This window comes from Heloderma suspectum, chromosome 7 (genome assembly GCF_057233095.1).
Source record: "Heloderma suspectum isolate Gila_16-S chromosome 7, 16-S_ref, whole genome shotgun sequence".
NCBI classification, from domain to species: Eukaryota; Metazoa; Chordata; class Lepidosauria; order Squamata; family Helodermatidae; genus Heloderma; species Heloderma suspectum.
The window spans coordinates 31,878,828-31,903,068 of NC_139464.1; the positions used below are offsets into that span (position 1 = coordinate 31,878,828).

The 24,241-nt window shown below is 44.1% G+C and overlaps 1 protein-coding gene across 3 annotated transcripts in view; it reads left to right on the forward strand.

The window, feature by feature from the left end:
- The window catches only part of DENND2A (DENN domain containing 2A), an 88,788-nt gene that overhangs the window by 24,944 nt on the left and 39,603 nt on the right, over positions 1 to 24,241 (forward strand). For 2 of the 3 annotated variants that reach the window (XM_084809501.1, XM_084809500.1), the window contains exons 2-4: positions 19,262 to 19,360; positions 20,209 to 21,447; positions 22,809 to 22,936. In XM_084809501.1, coding sequence (XP_084665627.1) covers positions 19,275 to 19,360; positions 20,209 to 21,447; positions 22,809 to 22,936 — 1,453 coding nt within the window. In that variant the 5' untranslated portion in view covers positions 19,262 to 19,274. Of the gene's footprint in view, positions 1 to 19,185; positions 19,361 to 20,208; positions 21,448 to 22,808; positions 22,937 to 24,241 lie in introns of those variants that run through there. The other variant, XM_084809499.1, reaches the window with a different exon arrangement.

Below are 24,241 nucleotides of genomic sequence, written 5' to 3' on the forward strand. Positions count from 1 at the left end.
TGGATGAGTGCACACATTGAAGCTTGATCTAGACAAGACAGAGGTGCTCCTGGTTAGTCAAAAGGCAGATCAGGGAATAGGGATTCAACCTGTGGTACATGCGGTTACACTCCCCTTGAAGTTTCAGGTTCACAGTTAGGGTGTACTCCTGGATTCAGCCCTGAACCTAGATGACCAGGTTTCCGTGGTGGCCACAGCTGCACTTGCACAACTGCATTTTGCACATTGTGCCAAATGTGTCCTTTCCTGGGGATGTCTGTTCTGGCCACAGTGACATATGCCTTAGTTACATCCAATTTAGACTCTGTAACAGGCGCCATGTGGGGCTGCCTTTGAAAACTGTTTGGAAACTTTAGCTGATCCAGAATGCCTCGACCAGACTGCTGACTGGGGTGGTTACAGGGAGCACCTGACTCCCTTTTAAAACAGCTTCACTGGCTACCTGTCTGGCACAATTTAAAGGGCTGGTTATGGCCTGTAAAGCCTATATGACCTAGGACCAGGCTATCTGAAAGACCGCCTTCTCCATACCAGCATGCCCAGATACTAAGATCTTTGGGAGAGGCCCTTCTCTTGGTCCCACTGCTATAGGAGGCACATTGGTTGGGGACATGAGAAAGGGCCTTCTTGGTGGCCGCTGCCAGGCTCTGGAACTCTCCGCTGCGGGAGGCTAGATTAGCTCTCTTTTTATTGTCCCTCTGCCACCAGGCAAAGACATTTTTATTTCTTTGGCATGTAAGCTGGTCTGCTGCTGAAATGGATTTTAAAGGGTTGGTTGATGCTTATTTCTTTTACTGTTGTGTTTTTAATTTATTTGTATGTTGTGTTTTAATCAAGTTATTGTTTTAATCTTGATGTTATTATTATTAGCTGCCTTGAGTACCATTTTTGGTGGAAATGCAGGGTATATTTAATAACATACGTATATTAAATATCCTCTAACGTTCTTATTCCAGTGTTGCCCAGTATAGGTGCTCCAATCTATGCAGTAGAATAGAACAGGGAGAGGGCCTTCTCACTGGTGACCCCCTGACTTTGGATAAGCTTTCCACTGAGGCCTGCCTGGCGCCAACACTGTCATCTTTTTGGCGCCAGGTCAAGACCATCTTCTACTCCTAGGCATTTAATGTATATGATGGGGCATCTATGTCTGCTGTTTTTGAACAGGTCTATCAGGGAATATATTGTTTACTTAAATTTCTTTTAGCTGTTTACATTGTTTTAATTTTTCTGTGTTGAAATTTTAGACTGTTTTTATTATGTTGCATTTTGTAATGCTGGTGTATTTTTATGAATTGTTGTAAACCGCCCAGAGAGCTTCGGCTATGAGACGGTATAGCAATTAAATAAATAATAATAACAGCTTAGGGAGCTGGCCATTGTAGTTCTTTGATACAGTGTCTTTACAGGCAAATGTCATCTTGTCCTTGCCAGATGCAAGACCTTGCAAAAGTTGATGTGCTAGATCTGAGCTGCTAGATCAAAGCCCAAATGCCTCACAAAAGGTCAGGTGCTAGTTGTAACTAACTTGCAGAGTAACCTTTTAGTTATGCAAAAGGTCAGCCGATGATCGGTGTAGAAATGTAATGAATGAAATGAAATGTGCTGGACTTTTCTTATCATTGACTATTTAAAATTGTTTTAGATATATGTGTGTCTGTGCTGTCTGTCTATATGTTAGTATGTAAATGCTTTTTTTCACTTAGCGTAATGTATGTTAAATGGTTTTTAACCTTTGTAAACTGCTCAGAGAGCTTCAGCTATTGGGCAGTATAGAAATGTAATAAATGAAATGATCAATTCAGGTTAGAACATGAACAGAAAAGACATGCCTCTTCCTACCCCGGAACAAAAATTGAACTTAATAAATGTGCTGTTCATACTTAGCACAATAAAACACATTGGTGGTGGCATTTTTTTTTAAGAGGTGCTCCCTTGTTATTCAAAGTGCCCCCACCAGCTTGGTGTGTCCTGAATCCTGATGAGGCAACTGAGCTATTAGCTGTTGCAAGTATTTGTAGTTACACCCAAACCCAGTCTGGAGTTTGGCTTAAAGGAAAAGCATGTGTGCCAAGAGACTTGGAAAGGGCACAGGTTGTGGTTTTGAGCTAGGCTAAAAGAGGTTTCAAAGAACATAGCTTAACATTTTAACATAAAAATGCATGTTACATGCATATAACAACAAAACCTTCAAGGGCAAAACCTTCTTTTTTTCCTTTTCTTTAAGGGAAAAGCTTCTTCCAGAAGGGATGAAGGAGTCTCTCTCCCTTCCAGGCACTTTATTCCCCTCCCTGTGGGATTCCAAATGCATATATGCAAGAGTAATTGCAGGACAGGAACCCCATGGGTGGCTGGGTGGGAGGTAATTTGGAGTAGAGAAAGGATGGACATTAAAAGAGCTAAGTGCACTTAAATGCTGTGCTCACCTCAACAAAGGGGTGGGTGGACAGTTGACATTTTGTAACAAATCTTGGGGAGCAATCCTATGGCTGCTAGTCAGCGGCTAGACAGCCATAGGTTACGTTGGTCTCCAGGAACTGGCCTCAGAGCCCGCACAGGCAGCTTGGAATGGCCCCATGCTCTGCACTCGGAAGAGGAGCGTGGAGCAGCAAAAATGGGGCATTCCAGGGGTGTTCCGAGGCGGGGAAGGCAGAACCACCGGTATGACACATCCAACGTATCATCCGGCAGTCGCTTCCCCCAATCCGCCTTCCCGTGCCTAGACAGCCAAAATCAGCTGTCTAGCTGCAAATGCAGGGCGGCTGAAGCATGGAGGGGATGATCCCCTCCATGCTTCTCCTGTCCTGCATTGGATAGGTGGTCGCCTCCGATTTCAGAGGCGGCCACCTATCCCGGTAGGATTGCTCCCTCCATGTTCAGTTTAGGCCATTAGAGGTTTCAGGTGGGTGAGAGGTGCCATGGAGTCCTGGAGATTTCATATTGTTTTGGACTTGTACTGCCTGCTGTGTGCTTGCTTCTGCGCCCTGTAACTTTCCATCACTTCAGGAATGAGGTGGGACATACAGAAATAGGTAATGTGTATTGTCATCCAATTAAATACGTTTTAGTCAATTAATAGATTAAATTTGCACACAAAGAAGAAGAAAAATACCACTTTCTTTAATGGATTATGCACACACCTTGCAATAGGCACCATCTTAGAATAATTCCCTCCTGTAAATGCCAGGAGGAATGCGTTTTTGCCACCCAGAGTTTTTGAGATTATATCTATATTGTATATATAATCTTTTGCCCAAATAATTTGGGAGTATGTTTATAACTGATGATCATTACTTACATAGCACCGTCAGTACGGACAGCACTTTACAAAGACCCTGCCTTTAGGAGTTTACCATCTCAAATTCAACATACACGAAGAAGAAGGGAGTGGAAATGGAGGTGGGATATACAAGTAGTTCAGTTACCACACTTAAAGTGGCAATCCTATAAACAGTTATCTGGGAGTAAGCCCCATTGAAGACCATAGGACTTTCCTCTGAGTAGACATATACTGTCATTATGCTGTTAGGCTTAGTTACAGTAGGGTATGGGAACTTGGGGTGTTGCAGAAAAGGTGGGTTTTGAGGGATTTGAAGGCAGTGAGAGGGATGGCATCATACAGGTGTTCTGGGAGGCAGGCATATGAAGCAGCAAGGGAGAAAGGGCAGAGTCTTTTCAGGAAGCAGAAGATCCCAGGATGGCTGAGGGTGTGGAGCTGGAGGAGTGAAGGTCAAAGGCAGTGGCATGTCTGACGAGAGGAATGGAAATATAGAGGTGATGGGGGCGGGGAGGCAATGCCATGAAGGGCTTTGTAGAGAAGGACACAGAGCATGCACAGGATCCAAGAATGGACAGGAGGCCAGTATAAGGTTTTAAAGAGGGGTGTCACATCATCAGAGCGACAAGAGAGGATAATTTTGGCAGCAGAGTTCTGGATAAAGGTGAGGGGCTAAGGTGAGGCAGTGGAAGACCACAGAAGAGAAAGCTGCAGTAGTCCAGGTGAGAGATGACCAGGATGTGAACTGGAATTTTTGCAGTGGGGGTTAAGGGCGATTTTTTTTCAGTGTCGCAAAGAGAGAGGTGATGTGACTTGGCAATGGACTGAATATGTGGAGAGAAGGGGGGAGAGAGAGAGGAGTTGAATGTGGAAGCCAAGATTTCATATGTGTTCAGCAGGGTGGATGACAATTAAACACTGCAGCCCTAACAATAAGAATGGATGTGAACATTCTGATAATTTGAACTGGCTTTCTTGGCATTCAGCTGGGCAGGATGGTAATAAGGGTGAGCACAACGGGACAGTCATGTTTGGTTCTTGGGCAGGGGTAGGCAACATTTTGGGCCTGCGGGCACATTTGGCAATTTGAGGAACTGTTCTGGGCACCACCACAAAATGGGCACGCTGCAGACGAAAGCATCAGCCTGGAAACCACCTGCCATCTTCATTTCCTAAGAAAGTGTCTGAGCTCTGTGTGGGGCCTGGAGGCATTCATGGGAAAAAAGGATGGGAGCAGCTAGACTTTGCTTTGAAGCAATCCCAGCTGCCAGGAATAAACTTTCTTATTTAACAATAAAAATTAAAAAGTGAGAGGGGTAGGACACCTTGATGGGTACCAAGAAAGGTGTCTGGGGGTACATTGGTGCCTACAGGCACCATGTTACCTACCCCTGGTATAGGGTGTGGCCTCAGTGTCAGAGGGACACAAGCCCATACCAAGCTATAAGCACTAAAACTGATCTGGAAAAGAACAGGAGGGTAACCCCCTCCCTGCTCTTTTGCAGATGTTCAGTTCGTTTCTCGCCAAGCAATAGTTTTGTAGCAGCAGAGAGGAGAGGATGCAGTGCACACATCTGTGTGTGCACAGTATAACAAAGCAGGAAGGGTGGAAATCCTCTGGGTAATAATGCTTTGGGGTATTTGTTTTTGTAAGTGGCAGCCACAGCCTGTTTGTTTGTTTGTTGCAAAGCAGAATCATGAAACTTCATGGGGCGATATTGGGGTTTCCAACCACATGCTTTAATAGCCAGCCTCAACCAAACATGACTTTATAAGGTGCTAGAAACGCTCCGGTGCATAGCCAGAGGAAAAGGATTTCTGCTCATAATTTGGAAGTTTCCTTTGTTTGAGGAGAGGGAAAAAATCTGAAAAGGTAACTAGCATCTATGAATCCAAACACATCCACACTTGCATGTAGTTGGGGGGGGGGGAGTGCGTGCATGTGGCCAGCCTCCTAAAGATTTCCTAGCCTTCTGTGTAGCCCTCCACCTGGAAAAGATTGCCCACCCATGTCCTAGAAGATAAGATGTTCCTGTGAAAGGGGACTTTCAGCAAGTTGAGTAGATGTGGGCAGAACTGTGCTCTTGGAAAAGTCATTGCCGAACAGAACAGCTTTCTACAAAGTGGAAGCAACACCCCCCTGTAAGTATAGTCTGTTTGTTGATGAGGACAATAGGCAACTGGCTGTAGCAAGATGGTTTTTTCCCTCCTCTGAACATCTGGAATATTCAAGGTGGCCACACCCATCTCCAAGGAGGTGGAGATCATTAAACTGGCAAGAAACAGCTTTGGGTTTTGCTGGACTCAGAGCTACCCTGCTGGCCAGAAATGATAGGATTTGTAGTCTATCCCTACTGATTGGGGATGATAGGGTTTACAGTCCAAAACCTAGAGGGCACCAGGCTGGGGAAGGCAGGTCTATAATTTGAGCATAATCAGCTGGGTTGTTTGCTCATAACACTTTCAGACCATCTGTGCTTTAAATAATTTTTTGCTTTTATTTGTTTGCATTTTTAAGCACTTGCTTCTTTTAAAATAAATGTTTATATGTTGTATGTGATAGCAAAGCATTTGGGTTCCCTCCCCTTCCTGACTTTTATATTGTTTCTAAGTGTTTATCTGTTGGTCAGGGATGATATTTCCCTTTCTGTATTATTGGTGAGAGTTGGCCACAGGCAGCATATTGTAGCTCAGCAGTGGAGTGCTCCTTTGCATGCAGAAGGTTCCAGGTTCAATCCCCAACATCTCCAGGCAGGGCTAGAAAAACTCCTGCCTGAATCCCTGGAGAGACACTACAGCAGTGACAATACTGGGATAAAGAGACCAATAGTCGGATAGAATAAGGCAGCTTTCTATGTTCCTAGTAGTGCTGAAGTTGCTTGTTAGGAATGGGAAACCAATTGCAATTTCCTAAATAAATAGGTTTTGGTTTCTTGCTTGCATAGTGTGTATAGAGATTGTATGCATAAATATTTTGGCTTCCCAAAAATATTTTGTGGGAGTTCTAGTCCTTTACATATCTGGGTGGAGTCTCTGGTATCATAATATCCAACTATGTCATTGCACTAGCGGAAACTAAGTTCTGACCTGTGCGCAAGAGGAGAATCCAACTAAAGCTTTGGTTGTGCAACCAGTTGTGTAAGTGGCTGTGCAAGCAGTTATGCAGCCAGTTGCACAACCAGTTGTGCAAGTTTAATGCACAAGTACTTGCACAGTGGAAAGATCTGGTAGACCTCTGCTAGCACTATTTGAGTTTGTGGAATGACTTGGTTGCATACTGCCCTCTGTTTTGCAGATGGATAACAGCATATGGCAATTACCCATTCTCCACAACTCTGCAACCATAGGCAGGATTTCATTTTATCAATGAGGCAGAATCTTTCTTGTAACATCAATCACTGTCTTTTCCCAAACTATAAAAAGGTAAAGGTGTCCCCAACCAGTCGTGTCTGACTCTAGGGTGCGGTGCTCATCCCTGTTTCTAAGCCAAAGAGCCAGCGCTGTCCAAAGACGCTTCCGTGGTCATGTGGCCGGCATGACTGAACACCGAGGTGCACGGAACGCTGTTACCTTTCCCGCTGAGGCGGTACCTATTTATCTACTTGCAATTTCTTGCTTTCGAACTGCTAGGTTGGCAGAAGCTGGGACTGAAGACAGGAGCTCACTCCATCACGCAGCACTCGGGTCTCGAGCTGCTGACCTGCCAGCCAACCTTCCAGTCTGCAGTTCAGCGTCTTAATCACTAAGCCACCGGTCCCAAACTATACTATTACTTAAATTACTTTTTAAATAGAGAAAATTGCATCAATGATGATGAGGAATTTTGCATTCAAGTTTTCCTCTTCAACACAAACACTATTTCCCACACACACTTACTTAGGATAGTGGCATTTGTACAATGTTGTATCTGTGTATTTTTATTTCCATATTTTCTTGATTGGATCTTTTTCTTTTTGCATGTGTGTATGTATATAATATTTTTAAATCCTGCTGTTCTGTTCCAAGGAGATCAGAGCGAAGTAAACTAAAAACCGTAAAACCATATAATAGTCAAAAGTCACACACTCCCAGACTGTTTACCTGGCCCTTCAGGTAGAATGTGACCCCCATCCAAAGTCAGATCTATACCTCCATCCAGATTAGATTTCCCCACCACACAGTATTCCAATCAGTGCAAATTAAGCTTCAACCTTTTAGCCCTCATCCATCCTCGTACTGCCCCCAAACACCTGTCCCAGATTTCAGCTGCCTCCCTGGGATTAGATAGTGGAAAAAATGTATAGGCGCATGTCATCCGTGCACTGATGATACCTCAACCCAAACCTTCTCCCAGCAATTAAATCTAGATGTATGGGGACAGGACAGAACCTTGAGGCATCCCAATGCCAAGGGGTGTGACAAAAATTCTCTAGCACCAACTTCTGGGACTGTCCCCCTGAGGAAGGACTGGAGCCACTGTAACACCATGCCTGCAAATCCCATCCCAGAGATCTGTCCAGAAGGATTGCATGAACAATGGTCTCAAAAGCAGCTGAGAGGTCCAGGAGAATGAATAGGGTCACACTTCCCCCATCTGTTCCCTGGCCTAAGTCAGCCACCAGGGCAGCAAAGTTACACTTCCATATTTCAAGGGCTTGGCTTCTTAGTGTGTCCATTTGCCCTATTTTATAGAGGACAGTTCTCTATTTGAATGCATCCTTTATTTCAAGAGTGAGCAACCTCTGGCCTGCAGGCCAAATTTGGCCCACCAGCCTAGCCCATCCAGCCCAGGGGACCTCAGGCAAGGAAGACGAAGGAGCAAAGGGAACTGAGCTGGTTTGTGTTCACTCCTTCCTCGCATTTCCCATGCAGAACAAAGAGCAAAGATGGCTCAGTTCCCTTTGCTCCTCTATCTGAAGGTGACCAGGGAGTGAAGGGAACTCAGCTGGTTTGGCTTTGCGCCTTCCTCGTGGGGAACATGAGGGAGGAATGAAGTTGGCACCTTAGTGGGCTTTGCTGCACTCAGGCTTTCCCTAGCCAGGGTAACCCTGAGCAGCGCAAAACAGGCTCCCCAGCTGAAGCGCTGTCTGGAGGAGCTCTAGCCAGTGCTTTGGCTAGAGAGCCAATGATATCAGCCTGTTGTGGGGGACAATCCAACCCCGATTCCAAACAGTTCTGCACCCCTGCTCTTTCTGAAGTCATCTGGTTTAAAGATAAAGAGTGGGGACCTTAAAGTTGCCCATCCACTGTTGACACCTGGACAGCAAATTGAGCAGGCACACAGGCTACCTGGTCATACTATAGTGACATTATTGCATTTATGTTTAAATTGGAGTAATTCTTTCTCAGTTTGCACCTATACATATAAATTAGCATGTGCACATTTTAGGCAAACCTGTGCCCTCTTTTGTCCTCTTTTTGGTGAGCCATGTCCTCTTTTTTGCCAATGTGTATGTCGCCAACCTACTGCATCTTCATCACTGATGTCCTCACTTCTTTATATTCATCTTGTTATGGGAATGGTGTTATGCATGTATGACAGTCTAAGTGTGGAGAAGGCTGAAAGGGAGAGCTGGGGAGAACAGGAAGGACCCCTTTCCCTCCTCCCTGCCCCCCCAGCAGACTCTTTTAGGCCATTCTGTTTTGCTTTTGTCTTATTGGCCATCAGTGCAATGACTCAGTTAACTGCAGCATCTCAGCACGCTCCCTCCCCCATGCTTCCTTTACCCTGGCATGATTCCAGCTCTCATATTTCCCTCCCTAGTGCAGGGTGAGCAGTGGTTCTTGGTGCTATGTTGCTTAGAAAAGCAAAGGGGGAAATGCTCTCCCTTTGGGAGTTGCGGAAAGATGCTGGTTTCTGGGCAGCTATCATACAATGCTGATACAGTTCATGTCTGTATCCATGCACGTGCATGTACTGGTGTTCCACTTCATATGCCAAAGCTAACTTAGCTCAGCTGTGTCCCTTTGCCAGGGAATGAAAAGGCAAATATCTGAAGGTTCTTCTTCTGTTCTTCTAAGAGCAAGTGGTAGCTTTTTGTTTATATCGTAATCGTTCTCACTCCAGTATCTCAAAAAGGCAGCCCCCTCTCTCATATACAGATATAGAGACACATTTTAAAAACATTTTTAATTGTGGACTTTATCAGTGAAAAGGCGCTTAATCAATGGAATTCTTTAATTGGTTGAGAATCCTGCTGTTAAGACTTTTAATGTCTTTCTGGCCAGGGCCGAGGGACTGTTGGAAACTAGTAACAGCCATTTTCAACATGTAGTCTGGGCAGCTGTCCTGCTGATACTAAGATTCCCTTGAACTGCTGGTAGTTAACTGCAGTGGAAAAGTAGAGTTAAACTAGATCCCAGGGGCTCCTCTGTGTAAGGTAGACCTTGAAAGCAGATTCCAGATGATGTGTGAATGATTTCCAAAATCTGTCCTTCAAAATTTTCTATATATTGATTGGGCCCAGATACTACATGTATAATTCTACTTTTCTTCTGTGTAACTCAAGGCAGTCTATAAAGGTTTAATAAGCACTCTCCACTTCAGGCACTGATCAGACCCAGGTCCATTTACCTTCAGAAAAATGACTGCATCATGTACTTTGAAAATGCCCTGGGATCTGGTGTCTCTTTCCCTCAATATACCAGTTAGTGTAACCGGAAGCTTTGTGCCTTCTCACTTATGTTACACCCGACTTTCCCAGCCTCGTGTCCTCCAGATGTTTTGGACTACAACTCCCAGCATTCCTGAACAACAGCTATGCTTGCCAGGGCTGAGAGGAATTGTTAGTCCAAAACATCTGGAGGACACCAGGCTGGGGAAGGCTGTGTTAATCGGAGCTGATGGTGCAATTCCTTGCATTTGGGAATCCTGCTTCTTCTCTGGGATATCTCAAAGCATGGCATGGTGCTTGGCTCCCTCCTTTCCCCCCTGCACCCTGCTCCACTAATTTACAGATGATTGGGAAAAGAATGAGCCATCTGAACTGATCGTTCTTGCCTTGCTTGCATGTTGGGCTTGGGAAAACTTGCTCTGACTTCACCAGTTGTCTCTGGTTCTTGCCACTTAAGAAAGGGCAATTCATCATCACAAGTACAGAAGAGATGAAAGTTAGAGTACCCAGCTTAGCTGAGTGATGCAGATAATTCTTCAGGAAACAGGACTTGCAAGAGGAAACCAGTTGTCTTCAAAAAGACAACTTCATCCTCTCTCTTAGCCAGTTTTTAAAGAGGTGAAATAATCATGCTTAACATTTGGAGCTTTCAAGTGTTCAAAGTGTTTCATATGCATTATCTAGTTGTCATCCTTATAAGCACCCTGTAACATAAGTCAGCATTATTATTCCCCCACCCCTCATATTGCAGATGGGGCGGGGGATAGTTGTTGAGAAAGAGTGGCTGGCTGAAGGCCACCTAGAGAGTTTGTGGCAGAGGTGAGATTTGAACCAGGAACTTTGATTTGTAGGTTGGGGTGGGCAAAAAGTAGATCAGGATCCAGTGGTTGATCTCTTAGTGATTTGTAGTAGATCACCCAAGGTCTCTGACACCCAATTATATAACAACAGCAACAAGAAAAATACCTATTTTCCCTTCTTCTAAACTAGGCTACTGAGATGGAAGGAAGCTGGCGGTGGGGGAGTGGAACCTGGTGTGGACTTTTGTGTGACTGGGCTGTGAGCTCAGTTCTGGTACTGAAAACAAGTTCCTGGGATGAGCATTTTGAGTCTCTACTACATTAATTGATTGGTGTGTTATGGCCTTGACTTCAGTGGGCTTTGTGTTCAGATCACAAACATTGGGGGATCAAGTAAGCATTTTTGTTGTACTCTTTTAATAATGGGACTTTGGAATTATTCAGTTGTTTTGGATGTGTGATGGGTCACTTCCACTTTACCACCTAGAGCACCACCTTTTGTAGAACTAAATAAATAATGGTTTGGGCGTCGTTCTTTGCACCCACACAGAGGCAGGTACTTGGATAAATCCACTAGTTCAATCTTCCACCCGCACTTGTTGGTTGAGGGAAAAGTCTGCTGTACAGGTTCTTATCTTCCTTTCCCTCACCCCTAAAGCTTGCCACTTTTTAAAGAGCGCTTATTTGGGAAACTTCCGCTCTGTTCTTTCTGCTTCCACACAATATAGGTCGAGCCTCTTTTTGTTGAGATCATAGAGGAAATGGATCTTCTGACCTGTGTGTGTTCCTGCATAAAGAGAAGGCCCCATTTCTGCACGCAAGCCATGGCATCTTTTTGTGTCTGAGCTTCCCTACAACAGGAAATGCTGTAAAAGAAAAGGATGGGATGGAAGTAGTTTAGGGTTAAATTTTCCCAGATAGAAGTTCAGCCCTACTTTTGGTTTTCCTGTTAGCGTTTTGTCTTCTGGACATCCGTCCTCACATATATGCTTATTGTTGTCTCCTGTGTGACTTCTGGTAGGAATCTTATGTGGTGATGCAATGTGTGTCTTTCAAAGCATTCTGGAGTGGCTTAATACTAAATAATATATTATCTAAGCCTGGAGCTGTTGTTAAAATTCTAAATATATATCTGTGGGAGTAGAGGCCTTTTTGTTAACATTAACAAGCGAGTCTTATCAACATCACATTTGCAAGGAGACCATGTCGCGCTGCTGTAACTATGATACCAGTTATGAGTTGTATGTTTTGGGATGGGGGAAACTTAAAACCTACAATTTAAGTTTCACTAGGTATCCTTAGTCCTATGTATTGCATGACTCATATCTTTCTTTAGCTCTGTCACATAATACTGACCTATCTTACAGAGCATTTTATAAAGATTGCCGTGTGTAAGTGAGACACTTCGAACAGTTATGGAAAACACTCCATAAATACTAAAGAAGATGATAATATGCATGTTTCTGGAGTGATTGCTGTGTTGCTGTACTGACAGGTTGTACTGTCAGATTGCTGTGTTGACTTCCAGTAAAGACATTGTATTTCAGCCTGTTTTGACTTCCAATAAAGAGGTTGTATTTCAGATGATAGGACCATCTAGATTGGTAGAATGAGGTAGTGTGATTTCTGTTGGAAGACCTCCAGCATGTTAGGAATGTGGTTTCACTACTAGAAAAGTCACTTCAGTAATTGTGGATTGCTGTAGGTTACACAGATGTGTTCCTTTCACTATGCATTTCTGTCCCTAATTCCAAGTATCTACTCTGTTAATGCTTTAAAAATGCTTATATACACAGTAGGTGCACTCCACAAAATTTGAATCCGCTTTGGTCCTACTCACCTAATTGAAAATGTAAGCACAAGTTTAACACTTGAGATGTAAATAGAACTTTATGAATTCCTCTGAATTGTTCTCAGCATTACTTTGGATTTGCACGTTTACATAATTGCACTATCAGAAAAAGCGAGAGCTGCTTGCCCAATATCAAGCCTCAAATTGTGCATCCATTTGATGCACAGCCTCTTGCTGAATAAAAAGTGCAGACATTTACTGAATCTGTCAGATTCTCACAGGTCTGATTGTGCATCCTGACTGATGGCAACTCATAGCAAATATATGTCTAGTGCAAATCTAACCCTAGACTCTTGTGGGTTCTGTTTGCTATAGCCTGTCTTTAAGGGTACTTCCAGGTGGAGGGCTCCTAGTGCAGTCAAATATTGCTCTTCCACTGTAAGCTAAAAGTGGAATTCCCATTGACTGTCCACATAGCACTTTTTGGTTGTGTGCAAATCACGATGTTTCAAGCGGGCAGTGTTATCCCTCCCCTTTTTTGTCCCTTCATAGTTAGCGCACACCTTCTCCTGACATTTTAAAGTGGGAGCTTCTCAACACCACAGTGTGTGTGTGTGTTTAGTATTTTTTAAGAGTGTCTGCAGCAGAGAGCAAGTGCATTCCAGCCTTATTTCTGAGTAAACGTAGTTATGATGGGGCTGTAAATCCTGACTTTAAAGAAGAAAAATCAGTTTCACAACCTGGCAAGGAAACTTGTCTGCTTGATTTTTTCTAGTCAATATCAAACTTGACCCTTGATTTTTCTTGTCAGATTCTCAAGCTGGCTAGAAAACTGCAGAATTTAGTTACATCCTCAACTACTGCCTCTTCTCACATTTGAAGGGGCTTCTTTAATTCATTATTTCCTAAGGCTTCCCTTCAAAATGAGAAGGCAGCAGTTGAAATTGACAAGGTGTGTCAGTTTCACCTCCCTGTCTCCTATTAGAAAAATAATAAATAGGCAGTTCTTGCCTAATTTCAGTTTGCCCTTATTCCAGCATAGTAAAATGTTGATTTTTAAAAAAAGAGTACCAGTAAGAGGATTCAGCCTTACAACCAGATTCTACTCATGTTTACACAGAAGGAAGTGCTGTTGCGTTCAGTGGGATCTCTCCCTGATTTGTAAGGCTGGAAAAGTCTTGGGAGAGTGTAAAAGGATTTGTTGTGCAGAACACGAAATTACTCTGCAAGGAGAAATGTGCAACATAGAGAGAAAGGAGGGGCATTCCCAACATGCCATTCCCCTTCCCCAGGGATAATCCCTCTCACCTTGCATCAGTTACACATTTTCCTGTCCATACCTGCTGGAAATTTGCACTGTTCCACTCTTTCTCCCTTTACAGGGATTTTTTTGCAGTGAGAAAAGAGATACATGCAGCCTTGATGCAAGCTGATTAAAAGTGTCAACCTGGTGCCCTCCAGATGTTTCAAAGTACAATTCTCATCAGCCAGCATGGCCCGTGGTCATGGACTATGAGACTTGAGGTTTCAAACATCTGGATTTTCCCATTCCTGATCTAGCCCCTCCATAAGATTCCATGAATGAGGCAGGGCAATTGCACAATAAAAGCCTCATCTGGAAGCACCTATGGTCGACTTAAAAAAAAAAAAAATGGACTCACGTGGGGTTGGGGTTAGGGTTAAGATAGGAAGAAAGGAAGGAAAAGGGAACTGAAATTAGAAAAGAAGCCAAAGAGCGGCTGGTGGTGAAAAATGATTACAGCTCATTTCAAGGCCGCTTCCTGCATGCCAATGATAGGACAGTAAACAAACGCCTCTTCGGAAGCACAGAAACGGGCAGGAGCGTATGTGTGGAAGAGAAGGGTCACAGCAGGGTCTAACTGTGCCTGGCAAGAGGAAGCTCTCGGTCATGTGACCCTGGGAAATCTGGAGCCTTGCATGCATATGAGAGTGTGTGCAGAGCAGCTTGCTGTATGAAGGATTTGTTGTTGTTTTTGTATCCTTCCCACTATCCCATAGATCAGAGCGCTCTTTTTTATTCTCCTCCTGAATTGTTGTGCTTTGTCGTTTTTCATATCCTTCCCAAAAACGGTTTGGCCTTCCTCAGGCTATTGTAATGGTGAGGGGTTCCAACTGCGACTTGACATCCTGCCTTCCTCCCGTATTACCAATTTATATCCCATGAACGCTAACCACAAGCCCATCCAAAGGTGCCAGGGCCACCCTTCTGCTATTCCTCAGGCTCCCCGTGATGACGTGTGTCTGATTCCTTCTGCCCTTGTCAATTTCTCCTTGCCGCTGTTGCCGCCCACCCCTGCTCCTTTGGCAGATTTGTTATTTGGGCCCAGGTTTCGTTTCAGTGCCTGGGCTCATGTCCAGAACATATGAAGTAGTCATAAAGAAAGGCAGGCACTTTCAAATGGTCGTAGGTCTAGCGCTAAAAATTATTTGGAAATACAGCCATGTACACTGTAAGTCTCCTTTCACTTTGATTAAGGCTTTGGATGGTACTGCGGAGATAGTTAAGCATAAGTTAAGTCCAGTGGAGGGATGGGGAGTGACCCCCTGTTGCAATGATAGGAGAAGTGGACTGAACTCCTTTTACACTATAGTAGATATTTCTACAGACTTAATAATTACAAACCTGCAACTGATGGTCCTTTCTCACATATGAGTACTAAAAATGTTTAGGAACTGTTTGTCTGTAGTGCTATTCCATGTGAGTACGGCACGTGTGTGAATGAAGCAACTCTGTGGGTATTCCTCACAGAATTGGCACCCTTCCAGGGGACAGAGCATCAATTGGATGGGAAACAAATGTGCAACTGGTAGGGATGGATGAATCTGTCATGTTCAATTTCACTCATTTTCTTTTTTCCAAAGTTAAGTTCATTCCATCCAGTTTCTGCATCAGTTTGCGATTTTTTAAAAATATCAACATGAAAATTTGTTTGTATTTTTGTGCTCATTTCTCCAAGTGTATGCATTTTGTACATATCTTTCAAATTATATGTATTTTTAGCAGGTGATTTTCCCTAAGGTAAAGTGTTCTTGTACCCATTTCTGTGTAATATAAACATTTTTGTGCACACCTTTCTGTACTACACACATTTTTATATGCATTTTTGATGTGCAAACTTTGATTGCAAATTTGGAAAAGTGCAGATATTTATGTTTAACTGTATTCTGGTTTGTGTACAGGTTCAGGTAGTGTGAATTTATTACGTTTGCATACAATTGCAAACTGAACGAATTTTTCCTCCAACCCTAGTAATTAGCCCCATTTTTTAATGTGGCAGCTTCATTCATATATGCTCCCCAACTCAGTCTGTTATTAATAGTTGTATGAAGAGGCAATGTTGTCTACATAGTGTCCTTGGTTTGAAAAGTGCTCTGTGGTTTTTGTTACGTTCAAGGAGGGTGCTTGTGCTTTATCTCTTTTTACAGGTTCCATTCCTTTCAATGCAACCTACACAGGAGAAATTCCAAGCAGATTGTGCCTTGTACTGGTGTAATGGTTAGAGTGTAGGACTGGGACTCGGGAGAACGGGTTTCTAGTCCCCACTCAGCCATGAAACTCACTGGATGACCTTGGGCCAGTCACTGACTTTCAGCCTAACCTACCTCCCAGGGTTGTTGTGAGGATAAAATGGAGAGGAGGAGGACCATGTAACCTGCCTTGGGTTTCTTGCAAGAGGAAAAAGGGTGGGGTATAGAGGTAAAAATAAATGAGTAATTCATTGGCACTGATCTTCTTCTGCTTGAGACAGCTGGTGTAGCATAGTGACTGAGCTGTGAATTGGGAAATCCCTTATTAGAATCTTCCCTCTGCCAGGAACTGCACTAGGTGGCCTTAGGCAAGCCACACTCTCTCAGCCTCAGTCCCCCCATCTGCAATATGGGGAGATAATAAATCTGACCTACCTTACAAGGTTGTTGTAAAGAATATAGTGGGTTGTTACAAGGTTGTTGTAAAGAATATAGCACACAAAACACTCTGAGTACTTCAAAATGTGCCACACAAATGTTATGTATTATTGTTACGTGGATCACTCAGACTCTGCTTTGAAAGCATCACTAGCATATGTGATTTCATGGGTGAAGGAACCCAAAAAGAGAAACAACATTATTCCTTCTCCCCCTCCCCATCCCTCTCAGTACTTGGACACTTGAAAATGAGGCTGCTCTTTCTTTCGTATACTATACGCAAAAGTTGGAGGAACTGCTAACTGTACTCACTTCTTCTGCCAGGCTCTGACCGTGGCAGCGTTGCCTCTAACAGATCTGCCAAGTGGACAGACTCCAGGGGCTTCTAGGAGTCCCCCCCACCTTTCAAGAAGTATTGTGTAAGAGACAATGAACCTTTTTCCTGCCACGGAAAACTTTTCTTGGCCCGCTGGCTTTGTATAATGCCCTCTTGAGAAGTAATGAGTAAGCAGTGGACAGGAACAGAGAAGAGGGCCTTCTAAAAGGCCCAGAACTGCTTTTCAAAGTAAAAACTTCTTTTTTGCACTAGGTGAGGAATAGAAGTGCTCTCCACCCGCAGCCAAAGAACAGAAATTGTTTTGGAAAGGATAATGAACAATGACCAAAATGACCCTTCATTAGAAGACCCTTTTAGTGGCAATATTCACCCTTGGCCTTAACAGCAATGGGGATTATGTTCTGTTGCCCTGGGAATGAGTTTGGCTCATTAGGAACATTTCTATCTGGTCAGTCTGTTGTGTGATTAAATGTATACCGTTTTCTTACTAGCCGGCAGGCAGTTTCCATGCCTTCCCTCCACAAACCACTTCTGCTGCAGGGATGTTGCACTCATTTCTGTAGACTGTGGAGGGAAGTTCGATATTTCCCCTGGCCTAGATAGTTCATTTTTATGGCTTTGTGGAGTGTCTCTTTGCGCTGAAGTGTTGGGCACCTAATGCTTACAGCTTGCACACACATGGCAAACAACCCAACACCCACCCTGGTGTGCATGCTATTTTCTGGGACCTTTTGAGTTTTGAAAGTTATTTTTAATGGTTTTGAGGCTGCTATCCTTCTGCTACACTGTCCATCTGAGCCAGTGCTGCATAATGGTTAGAGGACTAGATCACGACTGGGGAGACCTGACTCCTCAAATTCCTGTTCAGCTGCGCAGCTTACTAGGTGACACTGGGCTAGTTGCTGTATCTCAGCCTAACCTACTTCATAGGGTCCCTATGAGGATAAAATGGGGCGGGGGGAGGAACCATGTATACCACCTTGAGCTCCTCTGTGAAAAGGTGGAGTAGAAATGTCATAAATTAATTTTAAATATTAGTTTACTTTGTGCTCTTTCGCTATACAGTTCCTGAGTAGAAGTCAGCATCCCTGATGGGAAGTCAAAATACAATAAAAAGAAATAAAACACTGAGTTCAGCCTTCCCCAATTGGGTGTCCTCCGGATGTGTTGGACTACAACTCCCGCCATCCCCAGCCAGCATGGGCAATGCCTAGCTATGCTGGGAGTTGCCCTCCAGATGTTTTGGGCTACATCTGGTTGGAGAAGGCTAATCAAGATTTTTTTTTTCTTTTGAGTGAGAAGCAGAGAGCCCCAACTCCGCAGTGCTCATGCCAGTTGCGGTACTGTGTCCAGTTCTGGACAATGCAGCTTAAGGAGGTTATCAACAAACATGTCTAGAGGAGGGAAGCAAAGATGTAGAGGGGTCAAGAGACCAAGTTTTCTGCTGAAAGGTTGAAGGAGTTGGGAGAAGAGATGATTAAGAGGTGATATTATAGCTGTCTTCAAATATTTGAAGGGCTGGCACATAGATGACAGAACTAATTTGGTGTCTGTTGCTCCAAAGGGTAGGGCCCAAACCAAAGTGTTCAAATGACAAGACAAAAGGATTTTGAGTAAATGCTAGGACGATCTTCTGAACATTCTGAGCTGTTTGGCAGTGCAACAGGCTGCCTTGGAAGGCAATGTGCGCCTTTATAGAGGTTTTTAAGCAGAAGCTGGACAGACAATCCATCAGGCATGCTGTAGCAGCAGATTTCTCATATCATCAGGGGGTTGGACAAGAGGACCTTTTGAGGTCCCTTCCAACTCTATGACTCTATGAATTTTAGAAAATAGAACATTCTCTGGAGTCTTAGCACTCTCCCTTGGTGCTACTGCAAATTAAAGAAAAAGGCAAGGCAACCAGCAAGGCAGCTGTTCTCCCCTGTCCCCACAGCAATTCACGCAAGGGCTAAAACACAGTTGTGGCACATGTTCAGTGAACAGGCGGAAAGGCCCCAGGAGTTATATTGCCCTTGGAGCAACTTTTGGCCCTATGATGGATGTCAAAGCATTGCTGCGGTGTGAATACATACTACTGCTTGGACAGAAAGTCTTCCTTGAGTCTGTGGTATTTTAATGGGTTCACTTGGCAAGATGAGCTATACAAATGTTGGCAGGATATGAAGAATATGTAGACTCCTCAGAGTAACAAGTCACGGGTTTATATCCCTGCAGTAATAATGTTGTTCTTAGTGCGTTCACATGTCCTACTAGGCCCCTGTGGAAATATAATGTCAGATACAGGAGCTACAAGCCCAAATGCCCCTATTTACCTGGGACAGCCCTGATTTTCTGGAACCCGCCCATAGTTTCTAAGTGTGTGTCTGTTCCCTGAGCCACTAGTTTGCACTTGGTTCTTGTATATAGACCTAGGAGTTCTAGTAAAACACAAAGTAAATGCCACAAGCCTGAGATCTGCCTACTACTGTGTTAAAACACACAGCCCATGACACTAACAGCATTTTACGTGTGCTTTACTGTCCTTCCTGCCAGGTGGACTGCAGCCATGCCAGGTGCTGACACAATGACAGCGAGCGCAGTCACCGACGTGAGCATCAAGCCTAAAACCCGTGTTTGCAAAACCATTGAGAGGTGAATATGTTCAACATTATCTTTCCAATGATTTCTCAGCAGCATGGCAGTGGGGTGGGGGTGGGGAGGGGAAAGTAATGAAGTCTTGATGGTTCATAACTCCTGGATTGGTTGGTGGCTCATTTTGATATCTGTGAGTGGTGGTTGCTGCTCTCCATATTTATTTTTACATTCTGTTATTGTTTTATTGCCACTGTTGGTTGCCTTGGAGGTTCCTTGGAGGCACCAAAAGTTGGGACAGAAATGCTTTTACTAAAAACAATATATGTGGAGTCGGGGGGGGGGGCAGAATGTGAAAAACATGGAAGGGGAAGAAGCTGCTGCTTCACAAGTATAAACGGCCTTGTGTCCCTTTTCATTTGGCCCCACACAGTGTACTGCTATGTAAATAACTATTCTATCAAGGTTATGGAAATGTTTTCAAGGTCCCTCCACCCAGGCCCTTCAGAGTAAATGGATATTACTGTGAATAAAAAAATACAATGGACTCTGTTGAACTGCATATCCCACTTAACATCCCAAACAGAGGATTGCATTTAATATGGAGGCAAGGGGAGGAGATGCCAAATGAAATTTGATGTCTAAGACTTCTGGATCAATGAGGTATAGATGCATGATTTCACTGAGAAAGTGAACAGGTGCTCCTCTTTCTAAAGAATATTTAGGGTAAAGGGGTGAACCTATAGAGATCGCGGGAAGCTTATTTTGTAACAACCTTCATATCTCTTGGCTTGAGCATCTCACTTAATTATTAGGTAGAATTTCACAGTGAGCCCATGACCAAATACAGAATGATGAGTACAACTGTAAAGTTCTTCTTTACTATATTATTTGCCCTCATTTTACAGGATCAAGTTTGCGACTCTAAATAACACAACCACAAAGACGGCATTTCAGTGTGGGCCTTCAAAAAAAGAGGGCTGGGAGAGTGTTGCAATCACGCCCGAGCTGGTACATCAAAGAGAATCACCTGCTGTGGTAAAGAGCACCCTGAAAGCCCTGGAGAACTTGATGTTGGACCCAAGGCTGGATTGTTTTCAGCAGAACATGCTTAGTCCCAAGATGATCATTGGTGACTCATCTGTAGATCTCAACATCCGGGAAAGTGGCAGGATCATCAGGAAGCAGATGGGAGGTGCTCAGAACCTTCGGGCAGTTGGAAAAGTCAGTTTGAAAAATAAGCCTTTGAGTATCAAGGACAAGATTTCAGAGTGGGAAGGAAAAAAGGAAACGCTGTCTCCTGTCTCCACCTGGAAAGGGGAAGATCAAGGAGTGAGAGAGGAGCTCAGTTCATTTTTGGGTACAGTGGAGAAGATGACCAGAGAAAATGCAGTGGAGAAGATAACCAGGGAGAATGCAGCAGTGAGAGAAGTAGATACCAAGAGGCTTCTAAACTGGCAGCTGGAATGTAAAGGGGCAAGCAAAGAGAATGAGAGAAGAGCAGGAACTCTAAAAAGTGCTGGGCAGCCTACAGAGAGAAAAGTAGACCTGAAGTTAAGGGAGGAAGAGCCTAATTCCAATGTTGGCAAAGGCACTGAGTTGAAGGATGGTAAGAAAGTTGTCCAGAAGGAGAATGTGTCCGTCCTGAGTCAGGTGAAGAAGCTGGAGCAGGCCTTGAAGGGAGGTTCAGTTGAGCTACAGCCACAATTACCTGGTACTTACTATTCCCCGCACTGCCTGCAAGAGAAAACAGAGGAGGGACAGAGCCTTGCCGAAGGCCAGGAAAGCATTGGCCGGCCAGAGCTCAGTAAGCGGCTCCTCGGCCTGGACTCTGAAGCCAGTGAGCCAATCTTTGGGACTCTGGAGGAGGTGAAAGCACCTCGTGCGAAATGCGAGCCCAGCAACGAGGAAAATGTGTATACAGAGCCAGGATTGCCAGAGAAGAAACCTTTTATCAATCCGCTCCCCAAGCCCCGGCGGACTTTCAAACACGAGGGCGAGGAGGGATGGGTTCCACCAGTTAGGAATAAGAGAAACTTGCCTCCTCTGCCTTCTATTCCACCCCCTCCTCTCCCTTCCTCGCCTCCTCCTTCGGCTGTCAGCAGGAGACTGAGGAATGGAAAGCACAAGACTAACGCCGATCATAGGTACTGGTGCTTTTTTGTTTTCCTACTGCTGAATGTGGAGTTTCCTATTACTCTGACCTCTGTTGTGTCATGGTTACTCCATAAAAGTCCTTATCTGTTGGCAGATAGGACCCTTGTCATATTTTCAGAGTGGGAAAGGAACAGGGGTGTCAACCCTTTTTCAGCTCATGGGCTGAATTCAATGTTGGAGAAGCTCTCAAGAGCCAGTGATGGGCAGGCCCAAAGGCAAAAGGGGCAGGGCCAGGAGCAAAAGGATGGGGCCAAACTATAAAGAATAACAGCATGTTTTTGGTTAAAGCTCTTATTGCCAGTAACCAAGCCTTAGGAGAGGCATTTCAAACTTTTAGAATGGGAAAAATGGTGCAAAATCCAGGAAACCACCAAATGATCAGCAGTTGGGAGAAAGGGGGAGGGGTCAGGGGAAGGCAGTGTGGTCTTCTGTGGAACCCAGAGATTCAGATTTGGCCCACAAGCCTGAGGTTCACCACCCCTGGTTTAGACCATTCTTCCCCCATCCTTTCAAGAAGGACCTATTGTGTTTAACATGTGGCCATGGTATAATGTGCAGTTTGTCATTCAGTCTGGAAAGGGTGAACGCCTCTGATCTAGGCTACTCTGGGAATAAAGAGCCACTCAACCCCACAGCTCTCCAACATTAGGCAAGACTTTCTAGGGAGGGGCAAGCTCCTCCTTGAGCTTTCCTGGACTGTATTTGTGTGTATCCTGACTGAAGCATGAAGCAGAATAAAGAATACATGTGACATATGTTTACTTTATGTTTTTCTTATTTATATTGTGGATTGTTTGTCCATCAAAATGCATGGAACTTCACAGAAGTCCAAGAGGACAAGCCCTGCCCCGGGAGTTCTCAGTCTAAAAAGTGACACTGGGGAGACAACATGGAGAAGGGAAATGGTGCCAAAGAAACAGAGGAAGAATATGGATTTATTTCAGTTCTACTTAGGCTATGTTACAGTGGGGTATGAGGACTAAGGCAAGTCTTCATGGAAAAGACAGGCATAAAGGGCAGCAATGGAGAAAGGGCAGAATCTGCTGAGGGAACTTCAGACAGTCTGAGTGTGTTGGAGTGGAAAGAGTGAAGGGCATGAGCAAGGACGTATTGGGATGTAAGAGAAGGGAAGGCCAAGGCCATGGAAGATCTAAGTGTTCTAAAGAAAGAAAGAGTTTTGCGATGGTTGTTTAATATGAGATGAATGTGTGAAGATGCACTTTCTATTCTCATAACGAAATGTGTGCCTATTTTGATATATGTTGACTTTTTAAACGCTATATCTTGTCCTCCCTCAAGCTGTTATTTTCTCCCCTCCCCGCCCCTCTGCTCTTCCCCACAAATGCGACAGGAAGTCTTATGAGTTTGAAGACTTGTTGCAATCCTCTTCTGAGAACGGTCGGGTGGACTGGTATGCTCAGACCAAGCTGGCCCTCACACGCACTTTATCAGAAGAAAACGTCTATGAAGATATTCTAGGTAGGTGTTAGGGAGGCAAAGGTGGATGATAGCCAACTTTGAGTGGCACTCACCTTGATCTACAAATTGGTAAAGATTGAAGGGGTTACATCTCAGTTCAGTTGATCTCCTGGATTTATAACTTTGTGTTAATCCTATTTGGGGGCAGCCAGGAAATAGGACAATGTTCTAACAGAAGAGGTAGTTTCTGTCATCTCTGACCTCTGGCTATGCTGGCTGGAGCTCTTGGGAGTTGAAGTTCAACAACATCTGGAGGGTTACCCACCTCTGTGCTAGTAGTAGGTTCGGGTGCATGAGTATGTGTGTGTGCACTTTTTTGGGCAAGAGATCCTCTTGGTGCTCAAAAATCGCCTTCCACCAGGGGTAATATAAAACAAAACACAGGGGAACTCCTCCAACCAATAATAGAAAAGGTGGGTGAATCCAATAAACAGTAATAAAAGCAAAAGAAGGTACACCAACCATTTTAACGTTTATACAAGGCATAGATATTTATGTATGTATACAAAAGGCAAACATTAGCTTGTATTTCATGCTACTCCCCAACAAAATGTTAGTCCAAAAACTGATTCACCAGATCTGAGGCAGACTATTTCGTGGAGTAGTTAATGGGTTTTGTGTGAATTGTTAATGTTTGCTTTGTATTACAATGATAAATTACAATCCAGCACAGAGTTAGGTGCGAAAATTCATAGGTTTAAGCGCATCTCACTCTGTGTTGGATTGTGACTTTAGTATATTGAAGCATTGGTCTTCAGCACTTCTAAACTTGGGGACACCTTCAATATTTCCTCCCTTCAACATGCCCTCCACTCTCTCTCTAATATTTTGCTTTTCTGCTTTTCTCCTTTTCCTCTACTTCTCTATTCATGCAACCCAGCCAGGATGTTGGCTGTTGATGCTCACATAGGGTTGCCACCATTTTCCTCTTACATTACTCTTGCTTTTGTGCATTTAACAACTGCTTGACACACACACAAATTAAGCAGGTGAAGATTTTCCTGGCATAGCGTTTAAGCCAGAGATAGGCAACCTAGTGCCTCCCAGATCTTTTGGACTTCAGATCCCATAAGCTGTAGTCACCATGGCCAATGGTCAAGGGTTCTGAGAGTTGTAGTCCAAAACATCTGGAGGGCACCAGCCTGCCCATTGCCGGTTTAAGCAATGAGGTTTAAACTGCTTCGCAACATGCAAAACTGTCCATCTACAAATCTCGTAACTACCAGGAGTGCGTGGAAGATTATTAAAATAAGCCTTCCCCAACTGCCGACCTCAAGATGTGATGGACTACATCTCCCATCACTG